At 51.1% G+C, this 19,314-nt stretch overlaps 1 protein-coding gene across 4 annotated transcripts in view; it reads right to left on the bottom strand.

Moving 5' to 3' along the window:
- CABIN1 (calcineurin binding protein 1) overlaps positions 1-19,314 on the bottom strand; it is a 153,678-nt gene that overhangs the window by 64,651 nt on the left and 69,713 nt on the right. For 2 of the 4 annotated variants that reach the window (XM_059140630.1, XM_059140633.1), the window contains 4 exons: positions 17,346-17,497; positions 14,439-14,617; positions 5,703-5,729; positions 1,126-1,308 (listed from right to left, as the gene is read on the bottom strand). In XM_059140630.1, coding sequence (XP_058996613.1) covers positions 1,126-1,308; positions 5,703-5,729; positions 14,439-14,617; positions 17,346-17,497 — 541 coding nt within the window. The remainder of the gene's footprint in view (positions 1-1,125; positions 1,309-5,702; positions 5,730-14,438; positions 14,618-17,345; positions 17,498-19,314) is intronic. The other 2 variants (XM_059140632.1, XM_059140634.1) reach the window with 1 other exon arrangement.

Below are 19,314 nucleotides of genomic sequence, written 5' to 3'. Positions count from 1 at the left end.
ACAAGCGTCTAGTGAGAAAGTGAGGCACTGGCCTCACCTTCCATGTCCTCCTCCCTGCCCCTAATGGGGGCAACTCTGCCAGCCTACAGGGCATGCAGCCTTACCATCTGCTAAGGCCAGCCAGGGAGGCAGGTGAAGAGCATGAAGGTCTCTGGCTGCATCTACATATCAAGGCTGAGCCTTGATTCTCCCAGCCAGGGCCTGTGCAGACACATCTTAGGGGGGTCATCACCAACCCTAGCTGCCCCTCCCAGCCCACCCAGAGCAGAAGAATGGGCCAAGGTTAAGTGTGCAGACTAACCCTGGGCAAATTCCCCACCCTCTTGGAATCTCAGGTTCCTCATCTATAACGTGGGAAGAGCCACAGGACTGTTTCCTAGGGTGGCTGGGAGGACAAAAGGAGTTCAAATAGGGCCTGGCACAGGGCCACTGAGCATGGGTCTGGGTGGTTGCTGCTGCTGTTGTTGTTGTTTGGCAAGCCCTGGCCAGGGTGGGAGAGCTCTCAAAAGCCCCAGAGTGGCGCTGTGGACACACAGCCTGCCCATGTTCTCCCACGAGCTGGCCGTGGGGCTCTGCCCACTGGTTTCCACAAAGGGAGCCTGGGGGACCCATGAGAGCTGGGAGTGCCCTGGGGTTGGATCACGGCCCCCTGCCCAAAAAAGGGGGCACTTTTTCCTAAAGGCCTGATGTGACTCAGACTAAAAAGAAAACACACTGGTGACATTTAGGATCCAAAGACTTTTTTAGCAACTATGTAGCAAGAAAAAAATTTGGGCACTCATGTTACGAAAGTGGCTTTCCCACATTGGGCCACAGGGGTCACAACAACGACATGTGTTACCGAGTGCACACTATACTCCAAGCACCGTGGGAGCGCCTTCCTGAGCTCCCTCATTTCATCCTCACAACCCCTGGAATGGGCCTTAGGATCACTCCCACCCTACAGGGAGCAGAAACCCAGAGACGTATGTAACTTGCCCAGCTGAGGTCCCAGAGCAGCAGGCGGAAGAGTGAGGACAGGAGCCAGACTGAGCCTAGGCCACTCAGGGGCCCATGCTCTTTAGACTGCCCAGATTGCCACAGGTCACCAAAGCAGTTCTAATCCACAGAGCTAGGTCTTCATACCTCGTTCCTCTGTGGCCCCCTGAAGGTCTTTACCAGTCGGTCCTGCTTGGGAACTGGGAACAGGCAGCTTCTTCTCCACGTAGAGCTTCCGGGAGCTCTCCAACGAGCTGGCAGGCTCATTAAAGAAGTCCTGTGTCGAACTGGAGTCTGAGAGTGCCACGGCCGTGCTGTCCTGACTGCGCTCTGAGGGGAAAAGGAGGGAGAGAGGGCGGCAGCATGAATCTACACCAGCTCCAACATGGAGCGGCCTCCCCAGGGTGAGTGTTCTGGTGACTGTCCTGCAAAGGAGATGGCCTGAGAACAGCCACCATAACCCTGCTGAGCCCAACTCATACTGGAGGCCACTAAACCACTCATCAAAGGCACCAATCTCCACGGTCAACCTTATAGGGTTTCCCCAAATGGTGGTGCTCTGATAAATGGTTAACAACTGGCTCTCAGGGTATGGGGTAAGCCCATGTTTGTTGCATTTACTGATTTCTGTGGTGTAAATACCCACACCATGGCCAATTTCAGGCTACCAGCCAACATGATCTTGCTGAAGGAGGAGTTGGAAGGAGATGCACAGTAGTACACATTCTCTAGTGTTTCTACCACACAGAGACAACAGGCATAAACAACTGAAGCTGGTGAGAGTCCTGCAGACATTTTTATCCGGTTGCTATAGGCCAAGTGCAGTCTAGTGTGAGAATGGAGGTCCCTGGGAGAAATAGACACAAGGGAGGTTGCTACCCGCATGTTAGCTCCTCTCCTTGGACCTCTACTTGTGCTCATGAGAAAGACCAGGGGCAGTGTAGGAAGAGCGACTGAAGGAAACCTTCCAGTGGTGCAGGCCTGGAGAGGAGGCCTGTTTGCTGCTATAGGAAAGGCAGGAACCACTGATGGGACATTTTGGTCCTGGGGAGCAAAAGCCTTAAGCCAGATGGGGAGAGACAGCAAATCTTGTTGCCTTCAGGGTACAGGTGACCTAGTACAGCCGTGAAAAGGGAAAAGAAATACCTCCGCAAGGAGTGGCAGGAAACCACTTAGGGCCCAAATATTTGAAGTCTCCTGCCACTAGGGGAAGAAAAGCCCCACTCCTGAGATGCAGGGACACAGTCTGAGGCTGGGCAGAGACAACAGATAACCAGACCTGCCCCTTCCCCAGGCTAGCAAGCACAAGTAACACACAAAGCAGCCTACCACAGGAAAAGGGGCAAGATCACGGAGAGTGACCCTCCCTGAGGTGTACACAAAAAGCCTAAGGCTGAAGGTAAGGATGGAACACTGAGAAAAGGTTCTGGCAAATCAGCCCTGCTACAAGCATAAGGTAAGATCATAGGAATTTGAAACCAGTGGTACACTGAAGGTAACCATGGCAACAACAAAACCCCACCCCAGCTCAACATCGGACTAGCTTAACTTCCCCTCATAACAGCTTAGAAACAGGAGAGAGAAGCCCATTCCAGGCACAATATGACTTATTTCAGTTTCTTCCATCCTACACATAATATCTGATACTCAATATAAAAATGAGGTGCGCGCGCACACGAACACTGTCAAGAGAGAAAATAATCAACAGAACTAGGCTCAGAAATGACCCAGATGTGGGAACTACCTGATGGGAAATTTAAAACTAAGATCAGGGTCACCTGGCTGTCTCAGTTGGAAGAACATGTGACTCTTGATTCTGGGGGAGTTCAAGCCCACATTGGGTAGAGATTACTAAATAAATACACTTAAAAAAATAAATAAGAATAATATGATATATAGATGTGATCAATATGTTAAAGGCTATGGTAGAAAAGGCAGACACATGCATGAACAGAGGGGGAGTTTGAGGAGTGAGATGGAAACTATGAGCACAAGTCCAATAAAGATGCTGGAAATAAAAGATACAATAGCAGAGACAAAGAGTGCCTCTGTCATGCTTCTCATCACACCTGACACAGTTGAGGGAAAAATAACCAAAACTTGAAGATAGGTCAGTTGAAATCACATAAACTGAGAGAAGGAGAGTGCGGGGGATATCAGAACAGAGCACCCAAGAGCACCCAAATGATCAAACATACTAATTAGAAGCTTGGAGGGAAATGAGATGAACACATGTCTGAAGAAATATTTAAAGAGATAATGAGGGGCGCCTGGGTGGCTCAGTGGGTTAAATCCTCTGCCTTCGGCTCAGGTCATGATCCCAAGTCCTGGGATCGAGCCCCGCATCGGGCTCTCTGCTCAGCAGGGAGCCTGCTTCCTCCTCTCTCTCTCCACCTACTTGCGATCTCTGTCTGTCAAATAAATAAATAAAAAAAAAAAAAATCAAAAAAAAAAAAAAAAATAAAGAGATAATGACTCAGAATGTTCTAAAAATAATGGAAGACATCAAATCACTAGGAATCTCAGAGAACACCAAGCAGGGCAAAGACTCTTCCACAATAACCAAAAAACAAACAAACAAAACCAGCAACAACAGGGGCACCTGGGTGGCTCAGTGGGTTAAGCCTCTGCCTTCAGCTCAGGTCATGATCTCAGAGTTCTGGGATCGAGCCCCACATCAGGCTCCCTGCTCAGCAGGGGGCCTGCTCCCCCCCCCCCGCCTGCTTCTCTGCCCACTTGTAATCTCTGTCAAATAAATAAATAAAATCTTTAAAAAAATACACTAACAACAAACCACGCCTAGGACTCACATTCAAACAGCTGAAAACCAAAGGTAGAAAGGAAATCTTGAAGGCAAAGAAAAACACATCATATATAGAGGAACAAAGTTAAGAACTACAGCACACTTCTCATCAGAAATCATGCAAGTCATACAACATTTTTAAAATGCTGGGGGCGCCTGGGTGGCTCAGTGGGTTAAGCCTCTGCTTTGGCTCAGGTCATGATCCCGGGGTCCTGGGATCCAGCCCCGCATCAGGCTCTCTGCTCAGCAGGGAGCCTGCTTCCTCCTCTCTCTCTGCCTGCTTCTCTGTCTACTTGTGATTTCTGTTCAATAAAAGCCATAAAAAACTTAAAAAAAAATTTTTTTTTAAATAAAATAAAATGCTGAAAGAAAAAAAAAAATGTCAATCCCAGGGTCACCCGGCTGGCTCACTCAGAAAAGCATGTGACTCTTGGTCTCAGGCTTGTGAGTTCAAGCCCCACAAGGGGTGTGGCGATGACTTAAGTTTAAAAAAAAAGTTCAACCCAAATTCTATATCCAGTGAAAATATCTCTCAAAAATGCAGGAGAAACAAAGGCTTTTTCAGACAATCAAAAGCTGAGAGGAATCCCTCCCATGAAATCTGAGTTACAAGGAATGTTAAAGTTCTTCAGGTAGAATGAATTAAAACCAGACAGAAACTGGATCTACGTGAAGAAATGAAGTTCCTCAGAAGTGGTTAAAGTAATAATAGAAAAGACATTCTTTTTCCTTATGTGTAGTTCCTCTAAAGTATTCCTGTCTGCTGCCTAAAGCAAAACTAGTAGCAGCCTCTTGTGAGTTTATAGTTTATGTAAAAGTAAAAGGAATGAAAACAAGGGTAGAAGAAATGGGCGTTTCCTTCACGGCTGATGAGCAGGATAATATCAATTGAAGGTGAACTATGATAATTTAAACATGTATTCTGGGGGCGCCTGGGTGGCTCAGTGGGTTAAAGCCTCTGCCTTCGGCTCAGGTCATGATCCCAGGATCCTGAAATCGAGCCCTGCATCGGGCTCTCTGCTCAGCAGGGAGCCTGCTTCCCTTCCTCTCTCTGCCTGCCTCTCTGCCTACTTGAGATCTCTGTCAAATAAACAAATAAAATATTAAAAAAAAATAAATAAACGTGTATTGTGTTAAGCCTAAGGCAGTCACATTTTTAAAGAGATATAAATACCAAACCAATAACAAAAGACAAGTACAACCTTAAAAAATAAAACATTGTCTCCACCTTTGTATATCTGAAAGAGGAAGCTCAATGAAATGGGAATCAAGAGAGCCAAGTTCAAGTCCCTCTCATGCCAGCCCCTGACCACCTATGAGCTGCAACTACATATCCCCTCAGAGAGATCAATGGTACAGCAGCATCTGGGGACACAGGGAGAGAGACAGACATGGCCCCCAGGACTCTCTAATCCTTTGCTCAACTAACTCAAATACTGGGGGCCCCCTAGGAGGGCAGAAGTGAGCAGCCTGGTGGGCAAAAAACTTGCAACAAAATGTAAAGTTGTTTCAACAAAAACAAAGGCCTGGACTCTGGGAGATCCAGGCTGCCTCAGTTCAAATCCTGCTCAGTCACTTACTAGGTTGGAGAGCCTATGCAATTGCCCTAATTGCTTTACATTTTTGTTTCCTCCTGTGTCAAACTGTGATACATATAAATGCCCACTTCCCAGAATTGTTAGGAAGATTAAATACGTTAATACATGTAAAGTGCTTGAAACAGGGCCTGATATACTATAAGTGTTGATAAAAACATCACCTCGATTATCAGTATTATTCCAGAAAAACTGGACTGATTTTTCCAAGTAATGTCTCAAATTTGACATTAGAGATTTCGTTCTGAATGGGCAAAGGATTCTGCTTATGATCACGCCTGGGCAGCATCATGTGGATGGGGTGCAATCACTTCTTACACACTGACCTGACAGGGTCATCCAAGTGGTCCTGCCTGTGCAAAGAAACACAGAATTAGGCCTGTGCTTCCAAAGGCAGCTCTGCCGCTCCACTATCTTCATGCAGGTCTAATCATAGACCAGGACTTGGAGACAGCGACCTCTCAGACAGCCTCACAGAGCCTGATCCATAGCCCTTCCTCCTTAGCTGCCTTTGGAATGTCTACTGCCCAGAAACTGGTGGGTATCAGTATCAGCTTGGCTGGTGGAATGACAGAAACTGGGACAAGAAGTATATCTGAGACCCTTCAGCAGCCAACACAGAAGCTCTGTGTCTCACTAACAGGGGAGCAGGGACTTGGCTGGACCCCTCTGTCTCACACTCAGTGAGGAGCTCTTCCCTGACCGGCAAGGCCAGACCCCAAGGCTCTGTGAGCACTGAATGGGGATTCCTGGCAGGCCTGCAGCCCTCACAAGAAGTCCCAAACACAAGTTCCCAGTGTGAGGGGATCACTTCTCCCAGAGAAATGGCAGGGGCAGCCCATTTGCTGTCTCTGTGGAAAGGAGAGCGTTGGCTCCAGAGGCCACATAGGGTCACCACAGGAGCTCAGGACTCAGGAGACTCACACCCACATTCCAATCCCAGATCTGCGATGTGGGCTGCTCCAGGTCTCCCAACATATTAACCACTGCTTTCCCTGCTCTGTCCCCAACACATAAATGGGATCCCCACAGGGGCCTGGCCTCTAGCCTGGAGTGCAGGCCTGAGAGCCCAGTGACCCACCTCGCCCTGCAGCGCTTACTCTGGCCCTGACAAAGAGAACACCGATGGCCCGGACAAGATGGCAGGCCACACTCCTGCAGTGAAGAAGTCCTTCTGAAAGGCCAGGGCCAGCACTTTTCGCCAGCATCCAGAGCAGCTATAGTCACTGTACGGCTGAGCAGCACGTCATGCAGCAAGCGTCTGGGAAGCGCGCCTAGCCGGAGGATCTCACGAGAACTGGCAGACTGCCTGATGAGCTCACGTATTCACAAGCTGTTGGGCTTTGAGCCTAAAGAATCACTAATTTGCTGGAATCCCAGTTGTGATTATTATAAAAACCATGGATTGGCTTAAGCAAGCAGATATTTACTCCCAACATGCTAATACCCTCTTGATGCTGCCTACGGAGGGAACCTCTACTGCACCTGAGCGAGCAGGGAAAGCAGCAGACTGCACTAAGAATGGCGTGGGCAATACAGGGCAGCACTGGGCTGCAGGGGGGTCTGCTCCCCTGGGGACAAAAATCAGCAGGTGGGGCCTCTGCTGAGACTTTAAAAACAACAGCCACAGCCAGGGAGCAGGACACGTGTAGTCTAAGAGACTGCGACCAGGCCTCCCGTTTTGAGCCTCTCATTCACAAGAGAACCCAGAACAGCCCACTCTCTCAAAGGGCGGAGAGCAAAACCCAACATCAGCCCTGGGGGGGCACCGTGGTGATTCTAGACAAGCCCTCATCCTGCAGGTGACCAGAGAACACCTACGGAGCCCTGAAGAAGGCTGATGCTGGAGGGAAGTGACAGGGATCTGGAAGCTCCAACACTGCCCCCACTCCCCCACCCCACACCACAGTCAACTGGCACCCCCTGCAGGCAGGCTGTGGGATCAGAGCAGGAGAGATGGGAGTTCTGCACACTGAGGTGCCCTGGCTAGAGCTGGGACCTCCTCCTTACCAGGCCTGTAAAGCAAGTAAAGGTGCATGCCAAGGTTCCTGCCCACCCCTGAGAGGGCTGTGTGTCTGGGAAACAGATAAGCACATCACTGCAAATGAGAGCCCGGGGTGAAGTTTTTCTCCAATCCTTTCGGAGAGGGTTGGCACAAAGCTATTTAAAATCATCCTGATTTTGAATACTAGGAAGCACCAAGGTCTCACACCAAGAAGCAAGTCAGATTAAAAGAAAACTAAGTTCATTTCTTTTACATCACTGGGGTGAAGGAGAGGAATGAAAAGCTCTTAGACAATGATTCTGTCACTGGGCAGAAGATACCTCTGGGCAAGACCCAAAAGACCCTGAGCTTGTCCTGTCTGCCGCATGGCCAGCCAAATTCAGCACAGGCCCAAGCAGAACCATGCACAGCATGGACACTAGCACTGTGCCCTGATAAAGGGACAAGCGGAGCCCAAATGTGTCTGGCGGGGGGCAGTTCTGGCTTAAAGGGAACATAGCTTCCCTTCAGGGCTGGCTATAGTCCCACCTTTTCCTTAAAGCAGTCTATGGATATCACATTCCTTATCTGGGACATGGTGGACCAAGGGTCCAAATGATCTGACCGAGGGCTTTCTGTAACTGTGCACTAACAGCCTGGGGTGCTTCCTCCACACCCTCCAGGCACCGCAGGACACCCCAGGGTACTGGCCTGTGCTAATGCTCAGAGAATAACCAGATGGGTCTGCCAGGGCTCGGCAGGCAAAGGCTACTAAGCTGGGAGGCAGCGGCCCTCCCTCCTCTCACCTGCATGCTGAAGCAGAGCCAGTAGCAGAGAGCAGAGGCAAGCAGAACTGGCTGCCTTTCCGCCTCTGCCACCACCTGCAGGTTCCACAGACTGGCCTGGGCTGGGGATTCTCCTGGCCTCCTGGTCCTGAGGCAGAGCAGGAGACCAATGGAAAGCTCTTTTGCATAGGAGAGCCCAACTCAGCTAAAGAGGCAGACTTCCCATAGGACTGGGCGGAGAGGGTCTTTCAGGGAAGCCTGGACCTAAAAGGGGACCCTAGGGACTGCCCACAGCCCAAGATCCTGATTTCTTCAAGTAGCTGCCCAGAGATCAAAAGGAGAGAAGACACACTAGTGGACAGGCTGGACAGGCTATCTCTGCTCTTCCTCAGAATATTCTTTTAAAAGTCTACCCACACAAAACCTGTTCATACTAAATTAATATTTGTGGCAGAATTATAAATATGTCATTCTCTTATTGCTAATCACTAGAATGTTTCATGTCTCTGCCCCTGGGCCACCCCGCCCCTCCCTGGAATCCTTAGAGGAATGTCCATCTGCCAGCCAACTTCCACTTCGGAGGTGGGACCTGCAGGGCCAAGAGCAAAGGAATGGCACCTGGGGACACAGAGGGAAAGGGATCTGGCTTGGTGACAGAAAGGCTGTTCATTCCATTGAGTGTGAGAGCAGACTGTATTCTGAGGATTTTTGGGTTCATATTTGACTCAGTTCAAATCCCTTGAACATTCTCAGGATTTCCAGCCCAACCTAAGAGCTCTTTGCTTGTAAGACACAAGTTTCCTAGTACATGCTCTCCAGCTGCTCCAGCAGTAAAGACTAGAAACAGCTTATAATCATTTATTTCATCAGCTCAGTTCAATGAAAGTTTGAGGGAAAAGGTATGGTTGTACCATTGAAATCTGCACGAACTCTGATTAGTGAACTCCGAAAAGATCACAAATGCTCTGCCAAGTAGAGAGCAACAGGTTTCAGGGCACCTGAGTGGCTCAGTGGGTTAAAGCCTCTGCCTTCGGCTTAGGTCATGATCTCAGGGTCCTGGGCAAGCCCCGCATCGGACTCTCTGCTCAGCAGGGAGCCTGCTTCCTCCTCTCTCTCTGCCTGCCTCTCTGCCTGCGTATGATCTGTCAAATAAATAAATAAAATCTTAAAGAAAGAAAGAAAGAAAGAAAGAAAGAAAGAAAGAAAGAAAACAACAGGTTTCTAAGAATAGTAAACGGGTACAATCAATATTTTGACAAATCTCTCAATTGGATTAACTCTGCCCCAGTGGGTCCCTTCCTGATGACCACCAGGAAAGAACACATCCGCTGGAAGCTAGCCTAGCTGTATAGGAGAGGCGCCCTCTGGCAGGCCAAGAAGCCTGGACAGACACCCAAGAGAAGAGAGATACCAGATAAACTAGGACCCCTGAAAAAGAGGCAGACACAAAGAGGCAGCAGGTGGGCACGAGAGTATCACTGTGGCCAGTGCTTAGATAGCAGCACCAGCCCTCTGGGCCCTGGATGCTCAGAGCTGGGAGAAGACTTGGCCTCATGTGCCCTGCTCACTTCACTGTGTGACCCTCACCATGCATCACTCTGTCACACTGTGCCTAGAGCAAGAGTTCTTGTTCCCCTATCTCAGACCCAGCTGGTTTCCCAAGCTCTCTCCCTGCAAGGTCTCTCTTCCTCCCACCCTCAATCACCTCAGTATCCAAACATGGTGGGACTCTCCGATGTCTATGTCTTTGCTCCCACTGACCCTCACCTGAAACGGCCCTGTAGACCTCTCTGGAGGGCTACCTCCTCCAGGAAGTCCTCCCAACCAACTATGCCTCCCAGCCAGCTCATGGCACTCCTCTTGGCCCAGGACACCACCTCTTGGCACTCCTCTTGGCCCAGAACACCAATGGCCCAGGACACCACCTAGGAACACAAAGATCCAACCAGATAGCAGGGATCAGGGTGCCCTCCTCCTGGTTTTCCGCATGGAGCCCTGTTCCATGCCCAGCACGCAGCAGGCACTCAACATATGCCATGACCAGCTTCAGCCTGGAGAGGTTTCTTAGAAGGTAAGAATGGAGAAGAGAAGGAAAGTGACTGGCTCTGCCCTCTGACAGCATCCCTCCCTGACCCAGCACCCAGTTCTCACCCTGCACAGGCACATGCAGGCCCTCGTAGGCTTCCCTACAAGCCTCTCCCATGCTGAAGACGTCTGCTCGAGGCATATAGCTTGCCTCCCGTGAGCTTGCCTCCCAGGGCGAGGAGCTGACTTCTCCCTCACCCTGGGAAGGGAGGCTGGCGAGGACTGATGACATGTGCAGCTCACTGCCCGAGCCTGGACACCGTGCACTGTACACACAGGGCCCACCTCAGAGCAGCTCGGCTACTGTGCACGATGTGCATTTTTTACACATTTGTCCTTGTGAGCATAGCTTGGTATCTTAGAGTCTATCGCCTTTGTTACTTTTTTTAAAGCCAGAAAGAGCAAAGCAATGGAAATACAGGACTAAGCCGCCTCCCAGGCGGACATGTGGTTGGAGGAGGCCACCACTGCATCTGGCCAGAACTGAGAACATGGGCTGTAGGCAGAAGCCAAGCACATCAAACACACACTCTCCAAATCACAGGACCAGCAGATGTGGAGGAGCTCCTGGTCACAGGGGGAGCAGGGAGCCGGACTGAGGACTAAGCATGCAGTCTGTGCTGTCCCCTGAAGCGAGCCGTGACAGTGCAAGCAGAAAGACATAGCCTGGAGAACAGAGTGTGGTCAGGGTTAGGGGCAGCACGGGCAATATTGGTGGAGGCAGTGTGGGTGAGCAGGCGAGGATGAGCACAGATGGGACACGACACAAACAGTGACAGCATGGCGGGTGAGACAGATGGTCACATGGGAGCTTGCTTGGGCACCCTGGGCTCCCAATATGGCCCACACCCTACAGCCTGGGGCTTGGCGCAGCCTCTGTTCGTGCCTTAAGTGGGGCCAGATGGGCATCCTGCAACCCTGAACGCCAGCCTCCATAGCTCTCACTCTCCTGACCCCCGGCTTATTCTCTCTTCCCACCCTTCACAGTAAACACTGACACACCCCTAGACCTTGGCTCAGCTTTGCATCCTGAGCGAGGCCTCCCACCCATCAAGACCAGGCCAGGTCTCTCAGGGGTGGTTTCAGTTGCACCCTGACCCTTGTCTGATTCACAGCTTCACACCTGCCTTCCCCAGCATCTGCAGCAGGATCCAGGATTGTTCCATGCACCCAGCGTGTATGATGGGCACTAAATGGGCATGGCCATTGGCCATGGGTCACTAAAGAACGCAATAGAAGGCTCTGCCTCAGACTGACCACAGGGCAAGCCCTCTGCTCTCTGAGGCCCTTTGTGGCTCCGAGATTGTCAGGTGACATGGAGCATGGCAGGCAGATAGCAAGGGTCTTGGCAGACCAGCAGAGCCACTAGTTACACATTCTGATGGCTGGCTGAACCAGGCGAAGCTATGGACCAAGGCATTCTGTTAACAACCCTGCTCCCTGGGCCCTGCTACTGATAAACCTCTAACAAGCAAAGCAAGGAAATGCACACAGATCCAGTCTCCATCAGGTTAGCAAATACGGGACCTTCCCAGTGTTAGCCTTCTCTGGCCTGGGGTGGAAAGAGACTTAGACCCAAACTCTCCTCTGGCTCCACCCCAGCTAGGCGATAGCCGTAGATGAGGGCCCAATTGCCCCCAGCTCAGGTTCTTTCCAGGACACTGGACATGTGGCCAAGCCTGTAGGGCTGCTATGAGAATGGGACCCCAGGCACCTCTCCTAGAGCCCAGCCCAGAGCAATCACACACTGCTACATGGTAGGACCCAGTTACTCACACACATGCTCACATACTCCATGCCAGGGAGGCGTTATAGAATTTGTTCAGAAATCTCATTATGGGGCGCCTGGGTGGCTCAGTGGGTTAAGCCACTGCCTTCGGCTCAGGTCATGATCTCAGGGTCCTGGGATTGAGTCCTGCATCAGGCTCTCTGCTCAGCAGGGGGCCTGCTTCCCTCCTCTCTCTCTGTCTGTCTCTCTGCCCACTTGTGATCTCTCTCTGTCAAATGAATAAATAAAATCTTTAAAAAAAAAAAAGAAAAGAAAAGAAAGAAATCTCATTATGCTCTGTTTGAACATGGGTAAACAGCGATCACTGGGAGCCCCTTGAGGGTCACAATGTACTCCCTATGCGATTTCCTTTTCTTGGTCCGAAGTGTTAACATTACGGATTTCAGGACTTTTGACAAGTCCCAAGATGGAAGGGAAAAATAGGAAGCCAGGGAGGAGTGGTAAGGCAGGGATGCCAGTAGTGGTGGCCATGACTTAGTTCATGGGAAGTGTGACGCCACTCGTTCTCTTCCTGGGGCTAGTTAGCCAGCCCTGGGCCATGGGAGGTGCGAGCAGAGGTGGGCAGTGCAGGCCTTGAGGCTACCAGCGTATCCCCTGACACGAGCAAGCTGCTGCTTCTGCCAGAGCCCGGGCCTTTCCCTACAAGCTAGTCTAACTGCTGAAAGGGCCACTTTAACATTCTCAGAGCATGGCTATTTTAGGGCACAAACATTTTCCTGTTGCAGACACTGCTCTCTTTCTGCGGTGAGGAGGGCAGGAGTTCTGAAGGCACCCGCAGCCAAGGCTGTATGGAAGCAGAGCTTCCTAGTACACTGGGCTGGGACTGGGTGAAGGGAGACCATGGTTCCACATCATTGACAGAAATTGCTTTGAAAAAAAAAAAATTTTTTTTTTTAAACAATCACTGAAATATGTACAACTGCTGAAATTTTATTTGAGCCCCTATGTATGGCTCCCTCTGCAACTTCCAGAGCAAATAACTATCATGTCAGCACTCAGGACAGGTCACACCCATGCCTGCTGCCAACACTCTGCCTCCCTGGAGCTACACCGCTGGGCAGCAGTGCCGGAGCGGCATCATGGCCTCTTCCTGCTTCCCTTCCTCTCTGCTCTGGGGTGTGCCCACACCCGGGGAGCCACTCTCAGCTCTAGGGGTTCCTGCCACCCAACCTCAGGCAAACCTGCAGGGCTGGGAGGGGTGCCAGCCACAGGCCTCTGGACAGCCACGGGAGGCATTCCTTTCTCTTGAAAGCTGGGCTGATGTGAAATCCTCACAGGAGTACCTGGCAGAAACCAACTTGCAGAGTGGACTGATGAAAGGTGGGGAACAGGGACATTTCCCTGTTGAACTCAGGTTAAGTAAGAAGGGGAAGGACCTTGTGTCAGGACGTGTGCAGGGCTGAGTTGGGCCTCTGGGGCACAGGGAGGTGACACAGTCACGCAGCAGCATGCACTCAGCTCCACAACCTGTCTGTCCACACATTCCCCGCAGGCCAAGTGGGGAACCAGGATGGGGTGCTGCAAGTCTCCTCTCCTCTCGGGGGATCACCAAATCCCCGCCCAGGGGGTCCCTCACGCCATCTTCCTTTAGGGCTTCCCTAACCCTGCTCTCATACCCCTTTCCCTCACAACACCGCAGGCTCTGGGAACCCATGTGATGGGTGAGGGGTTGTCCCATGCCCTGGGGAGGGCAGAGCAAGGCCTATTTCCCCACAGCCTGATGGTGATAATCGACTTGTGAGTGAGGGCCTGCGTGTCTGTCAGCATTGTCACTGCCTCCCCAGGGCACCACTTTTACGCCCTCTCAGTCCGATTTGGTTCATTCCAGCAAAGACTTTATCACAGCTTAGCGCTTTAAAGGTGAGGAGAACATGAAGAAATCAAGCTATGAGGTCAGCATGCGAGCCTCCTAATGTTAGTAAGAAATGTGGTTCAAAGGTCGCCACCTGCCCTATCCCATGTGGGATGGCCTCGTTCACAGTCCCAGCTGATTCCCACCACTCCACTGTCTGACTCCCAGGGGTGACAGACTCAGCTTCCCATGGCGGTCAGAAGGACACACTGTAATAATGCTGGTACAACGCCAGCATCACTGGGCTGACTGCACAGAGGCCACTATAGGCAGACTGCAGACCCTGACAGCTAGTCCACAGAATCTCAGAGTGGCGAGATGCCTGAACCTGCTCTGCCCCTTCCCAGCCCCCAGGTGGGCTAGCTGGCAGGTGGCGACCCTGAGCATGTTTTGGAAGCACAGAGTCACCGTGAGGCCATGAGGTTAATGAACAGCCGCAACATTGCCCGTGTCACTCCAGACCCAGCACCCCCCCTCACCAAAACAAAGCGAATCATCACCCAAAGCACCCTCCCCCGTGATTGGCGTGCCGCCCTGGGCTGGCAGTAGGGAGAACAGGGACTGTACCGTCCGGCGTCGCCTGCTGGTGGGGTTTTTTACATTTGACGTAATCGTGGTCAATCGGAGTAGCTGTGTAAGGTGGGGATGTCAGACCTGGGCCAGAGGAGGAGGGGAGGGAGGCTCCGGGGCCCGGCAGTGTCCCAGCTGAAGAGTGGGAGTCCTCATCCACCAGGCAGACCTTCTCTCTGTGGGAAAATGGTTGAGGTGCAGGTCAGAATCAATATATCCTGCTGAAACGGGACATGTGCTGGTCTGAAACAGTGACCTTCTTTTTTTTTTTTTTTAAGGTTTATTTATTTATTTATTTGACAGACAGAGACCACAAGTAGGCAGAGAGGCAGGCGGGGTGGGGGGGGAGCAGGCTCCCTGCTTAGCAGAGAGCCTGATGCGGGGCTCAATCCCAGGACCCTGATATCATGACCAGAGCCGAAGGCAGAGGTTTAACCCACTGAACGACCCAGGCACCCCTGAAACAGTGCCCTTCTTGACTGCTGGACCCCATGCTACCTTCAAGGGCCTCCTCTGCCCTCCTACGGCCCACTGCTCCCACACACATCAAAGGACTTGCCCCTCTGGCTGGGGATCCAAGGTGCTGAAGGAGCTGCCCCCATGGCACCCACTTGGGCTCTGGCCCCCAACTGGCCACTATCCAACTATCTCAGGCCCCAGGCCCCAGGCCCCAAGGAGACTGCAGGGGAACTAACAAGCCCTTCCTCAGAAGCACCCTCCATGCCAAGTCAGCACCCTTACATGTGATGCCTGAGGCCTGACAGATTTAATTCCCAACAAGATGCAGAGACAGAGAAAACATCTGGATTTGGGGTGTCTGGGTGGCTCAGTTCGTAAGGCAGCTGCCTTCGGCTCAGGTCATGATCCCAGGTTCTGGGATCGAGTCCTGCATCACGCTCCTTGCTCAGCAGGGAGCCTGCTTCTCCCTCTACCCTTCCCTGCTGCTTGTGATTTCTCTAATAAATAAAAAATCTTTTCAAAAAAATCTGGGTTTACTGCAAGCTCCCATGTGTATAAGGAAATCTACCACAACACTGTTGAGCAAAGAAGTTAGAAACACCTGAAACATTCCATCAAAATGGCTACAGAAAACATGCTGCACTCATGCTATGGAATAATACACAGACCCAGACTGCCAATAGCCACCAGAAAGAAAGAACAGAGTAAATGGGGTACTATCTTTATGGATGGGGTCCCAGACCTCTGGTTAGGAGAGAAGTACGCTCTAGAATAGCCCCTTCAGTAGTTTGTTTTTATAAAATAAAAGAAACTCTATAATGTAAGTAAATATAAGTGTGTGTAAATGCACAGATAATTATTTGAGAAAACGAACTAAGAATAGTGGCTAATTCTGGGCAAAAGAAGGGATTTGTCACATTTTAGCCTGTATGTTTACATGTAGCCAGAATTTTCCATAACTTGAACATATTCATATATTATTTGTATAATTTGATAAATTTTTAAAAGACTTTAGTTATTTGAGAGTGAGAGAGAAAGTATGAGTTGGGGGGGAGGGGCAGAGAAAGAAGGAGAAGACGACACCTCCGCTGAACAGGGAGCCTGACATGGGGCTCCATCCTGGGACTCTGGGATCATGACCTGAACTGAAGGCAGATGCCTAACTGACAAAGTCACCCTACCCCTATAGTTTAGTAATTTTTAAAAAAGATTTATCTATTTGAGAGAGACAGAAGGAGAGTGAACACATGCATGAGCAAAGGGGAGGGGCAGGGGGAGAGGGAGAGAATCCCAGGCAGATTCCCAACTGAGCATGGAGCCTGGCACAGGGCTCAATCCCATGACCCTGAGATCATGACCTGAGCCGAAATCAAACTGGACACATAACAGACTGAAGTACCCAGGCATACCAATAATTTTTTTAAAAGAGTTATAATCAATAAAAGAGAACACCACTGTACTTGGGGGCTCTCTGTGACTATAAAGTACACATGTATAATTTCTAGGCACACCACATCCACATCTCTCCCATATGACAATGGGCCTCAAGGACAGTGCCTAGGCACAGGTCTCTCTTGTACTTGGCTGAGCCCTGCACAGTGCCCAGACAGGCAGGAGAACAGAGGAGAAGCAAGCTGAGCCAAAGCTCTAAGATGTGGACACCAGGGCAAAAGAAGTCTGGGCCACAATCAAAGGGAGGCCCAGAGGTACTCCCCGGCGCAATGAGGGGACCATACCATGGTCCTAGCATCCCCATGCTCTCTGGCACCATAGGAAGAGCCTGCAATGCCCCTCTCTGCTTCTTGGGAGAACAGGCAGCACACAGGCCCTAATAAGTTCCCAGTTCTTGCAAGAAACCATGGAAAAGGACCCAGGAGTAAGAGCCTGCAACATGAAAACTGCTTTCCATCAGTGTTCTGCATGGGGCAGAGCTGTGCCCCAGTGGGGAGAGGGAATTAGCTGGCTTCTCCCTAGGACCTGCCCCTGAAGGTGGGCTAGCACTGGGCATGGTCCCAGCATGAGGTAACCTGGGGTTGTACACTTAGCCTCTCCTTTTCAGTTTCAACAGAAATAACTCAGTCTGGGGTGCCTGGGTGGCTGAGCGGGTTAAGCCTCTGCCTTCAGCTCAGGTCATGATCTCAGGGTCCTTGGGATTGAGCCCTGCATCGGACTCTCTGCTCAGCAGGTAGCCTGCTTTCCCTTCTCTCTCTGCCTGACTTTTTGCCTACTTGTGATCTCTCTCTCACTCTCAAATAAATAAATAAAATCTTTTTTAAAAAGAAAAAAAGAAAGAACTCAGTCTAGCCACCAGAAGTCTCCAGATGAGTTCCAGAGGCTCAAAGAGCTCTGATTTACTCAGCAGCAACCCCTTGAATGCCACTCTCTATAAAGGAGCCATCAGGGTACATATGGGGGTAAGCTGTTGGGTGAAAGCATGCTACTCACTTCTCTGAAGCTTTGGGCGTATTCTTCTCCTCGCCCCTGGCAAAGGGTCCTTCTGCAGCCTCCTTCATGAAGTTGACCAGGACCTCCGCACTGACCCCAGAGTCTGGCTTCCCCAGGAGCTTTAAGATGGAAGCATGGAGCCGGAAGTACACCTAGGAGAATGACACTCTGGTGTGAGCAGCCCTGCCAGTTGCTAAGGTTCATTCCACAGGCCAGTCAGCCACATTGGCAAAGAGCCCCTGACCAAGGAGACCAGACCACCACACATTGCCTTTCTTCATTCACTTTTAAACCAGCCAACCAAAAGTCATTCAAAGCAAGCTCTAACAATTAAAATGGACATGAACTCTCAGTGTTCCAGCTTAAATGTTTAGCCAGTAACACAGGCAAGCTGTGGTAAGACGATGAGAGTAACAAACCTCAGCCCCGCTCACTGGGCACCTCCTCCTACCACAACACTTGCCACCCTCTGTGGGCCCCTCTCTGGGCACCCACAAAAAGGGAGCCTCCACACCTATCTCCCATTGCACTGCGGGCTCCGTGAAGGGAAGAACAGCGGACTTCTGTTCGTGCGCCCATGGCTGGGCCAGCCAGGTACTGCAGGCCTGGAGAAGCCTGCCCAGTGGGTGCAAGACAGGTAGCGGGCATGCTGCACCAGTTGGGGCCTGGACTCTTCTTCATTTCTGTGAGTCCACACCACAATCCTCCACTTACAAATTTGTGAGCTCAGCTGCCCAAAGCCCCACCGCCTGCAAAGCTCAGGCCCAGGTTAAACTCGGGTCCAACCTGCCCTCTGCTGCTCCCAAGTGAAAACCGCATCACACACAGGCACCGCCACAGTGACTCAGTCTGGGCTCCTGCCTGTGGCACAGACTCCCACATACAGCACCAAGGATGTCACCAAGATTGGGAGCCCCTGTGGCTGCAGACCCTGATTAACCAGGCCCCCTACACCCAGAGGTGGTTCTCAAGAGATGCCGCCAAGGCCCCCCGGGTAAGATGCCAGCTGGTCCACCTGGGCAGCACTCTCAAGGGGGCATCCTGGACAGAGGGGTCCACCCCCAGAGCCCTGACATCTCTAGCCCACCTGCGGCCCCCAGAGCAATTAGCCCACCAAGTCCATCTGCAGCTGCAGAAAACCTCTGAGGCCCCTACCCACAAGCAGATGGCTCTGCCTGGAGGAGCACAGAGTGTTCAACTGGCCAAGATGAACCAAGCAGCAAGTTCACTATTTTGACTGAAGGTTCAACAGCAAAAGTGAATTTCCACCAGGGCAGGGTTAAAGTCTTAAGAGAAATGTCATTTTTAGAGCAGCTGAGTGCTCATTCTCCTGAGAGCTGGCATGGTGCTCTAGACCTCTGTGCCTCACCTGGAAGTGTCTGGGCCCCACAGGGATACCATTCTGCCTGCTCACTGGTTCCATCAGTCAGCAATGGAAGCCAAAAGTCAAAGAAACACCATGGAGGAAAAGAGAGTGGTCTCTTCCTGAGGGCTGGACTACCTCCCTGCACATGGGTTTGGTGCTACCAGAGGTGATGCACGGGGTGTCTGGGCTCAGCAGAGCCAGCCCCAACTGCCTTTCTCTTCTGCTGCTTACTGAGGGCAAATCACACCAGCTCTCTGGGCCTCAGGCTTCTCAGCCCCAAAGTGGGGAGTCCCTCCAGGGACAGGCCTGTGAGCCTGAGTGGAAAGCATGAAAGAGCTGTGATGGGAAGGATGTGGGACCTAGGGCCAAGAATGACAGCAACATGGAAGCTGTCGAAGTATGAAACTCATACTCAGTATGAAACCACATTTCTACATTTCCCCCATGAACCCTAATCATGTGGCCCCCAGACAGCTACTGCCGACCCCTCAGCATGAACGGTTTTTCAAAGGCATATTTATAAAAATGAGACTTTTTTGCTTGCTCATACAATTAGCAAATATTTAAAAGAGGGAAAACAGATATGCTCATAGGTCAGTATAA

Source organism: Mustela lutreola, chromosome 11 (genome assembly GCF_030435805.1).
Source record: "Mustela lutreola isolate mMusLut2 chromosome 11, mMusLut2.pri, whole genome shotgun sequence".
Classification (NCBI taxonomy): domain Eukaryota; kingdom Metazoa; phylum Chordata; class Mammalia; order Carnivora; family Mustelidae; genus Mustela; species Mustela lutreola.
This window is presented reverse-complemented; position numbering and strand designations above follow the sequence as displayed.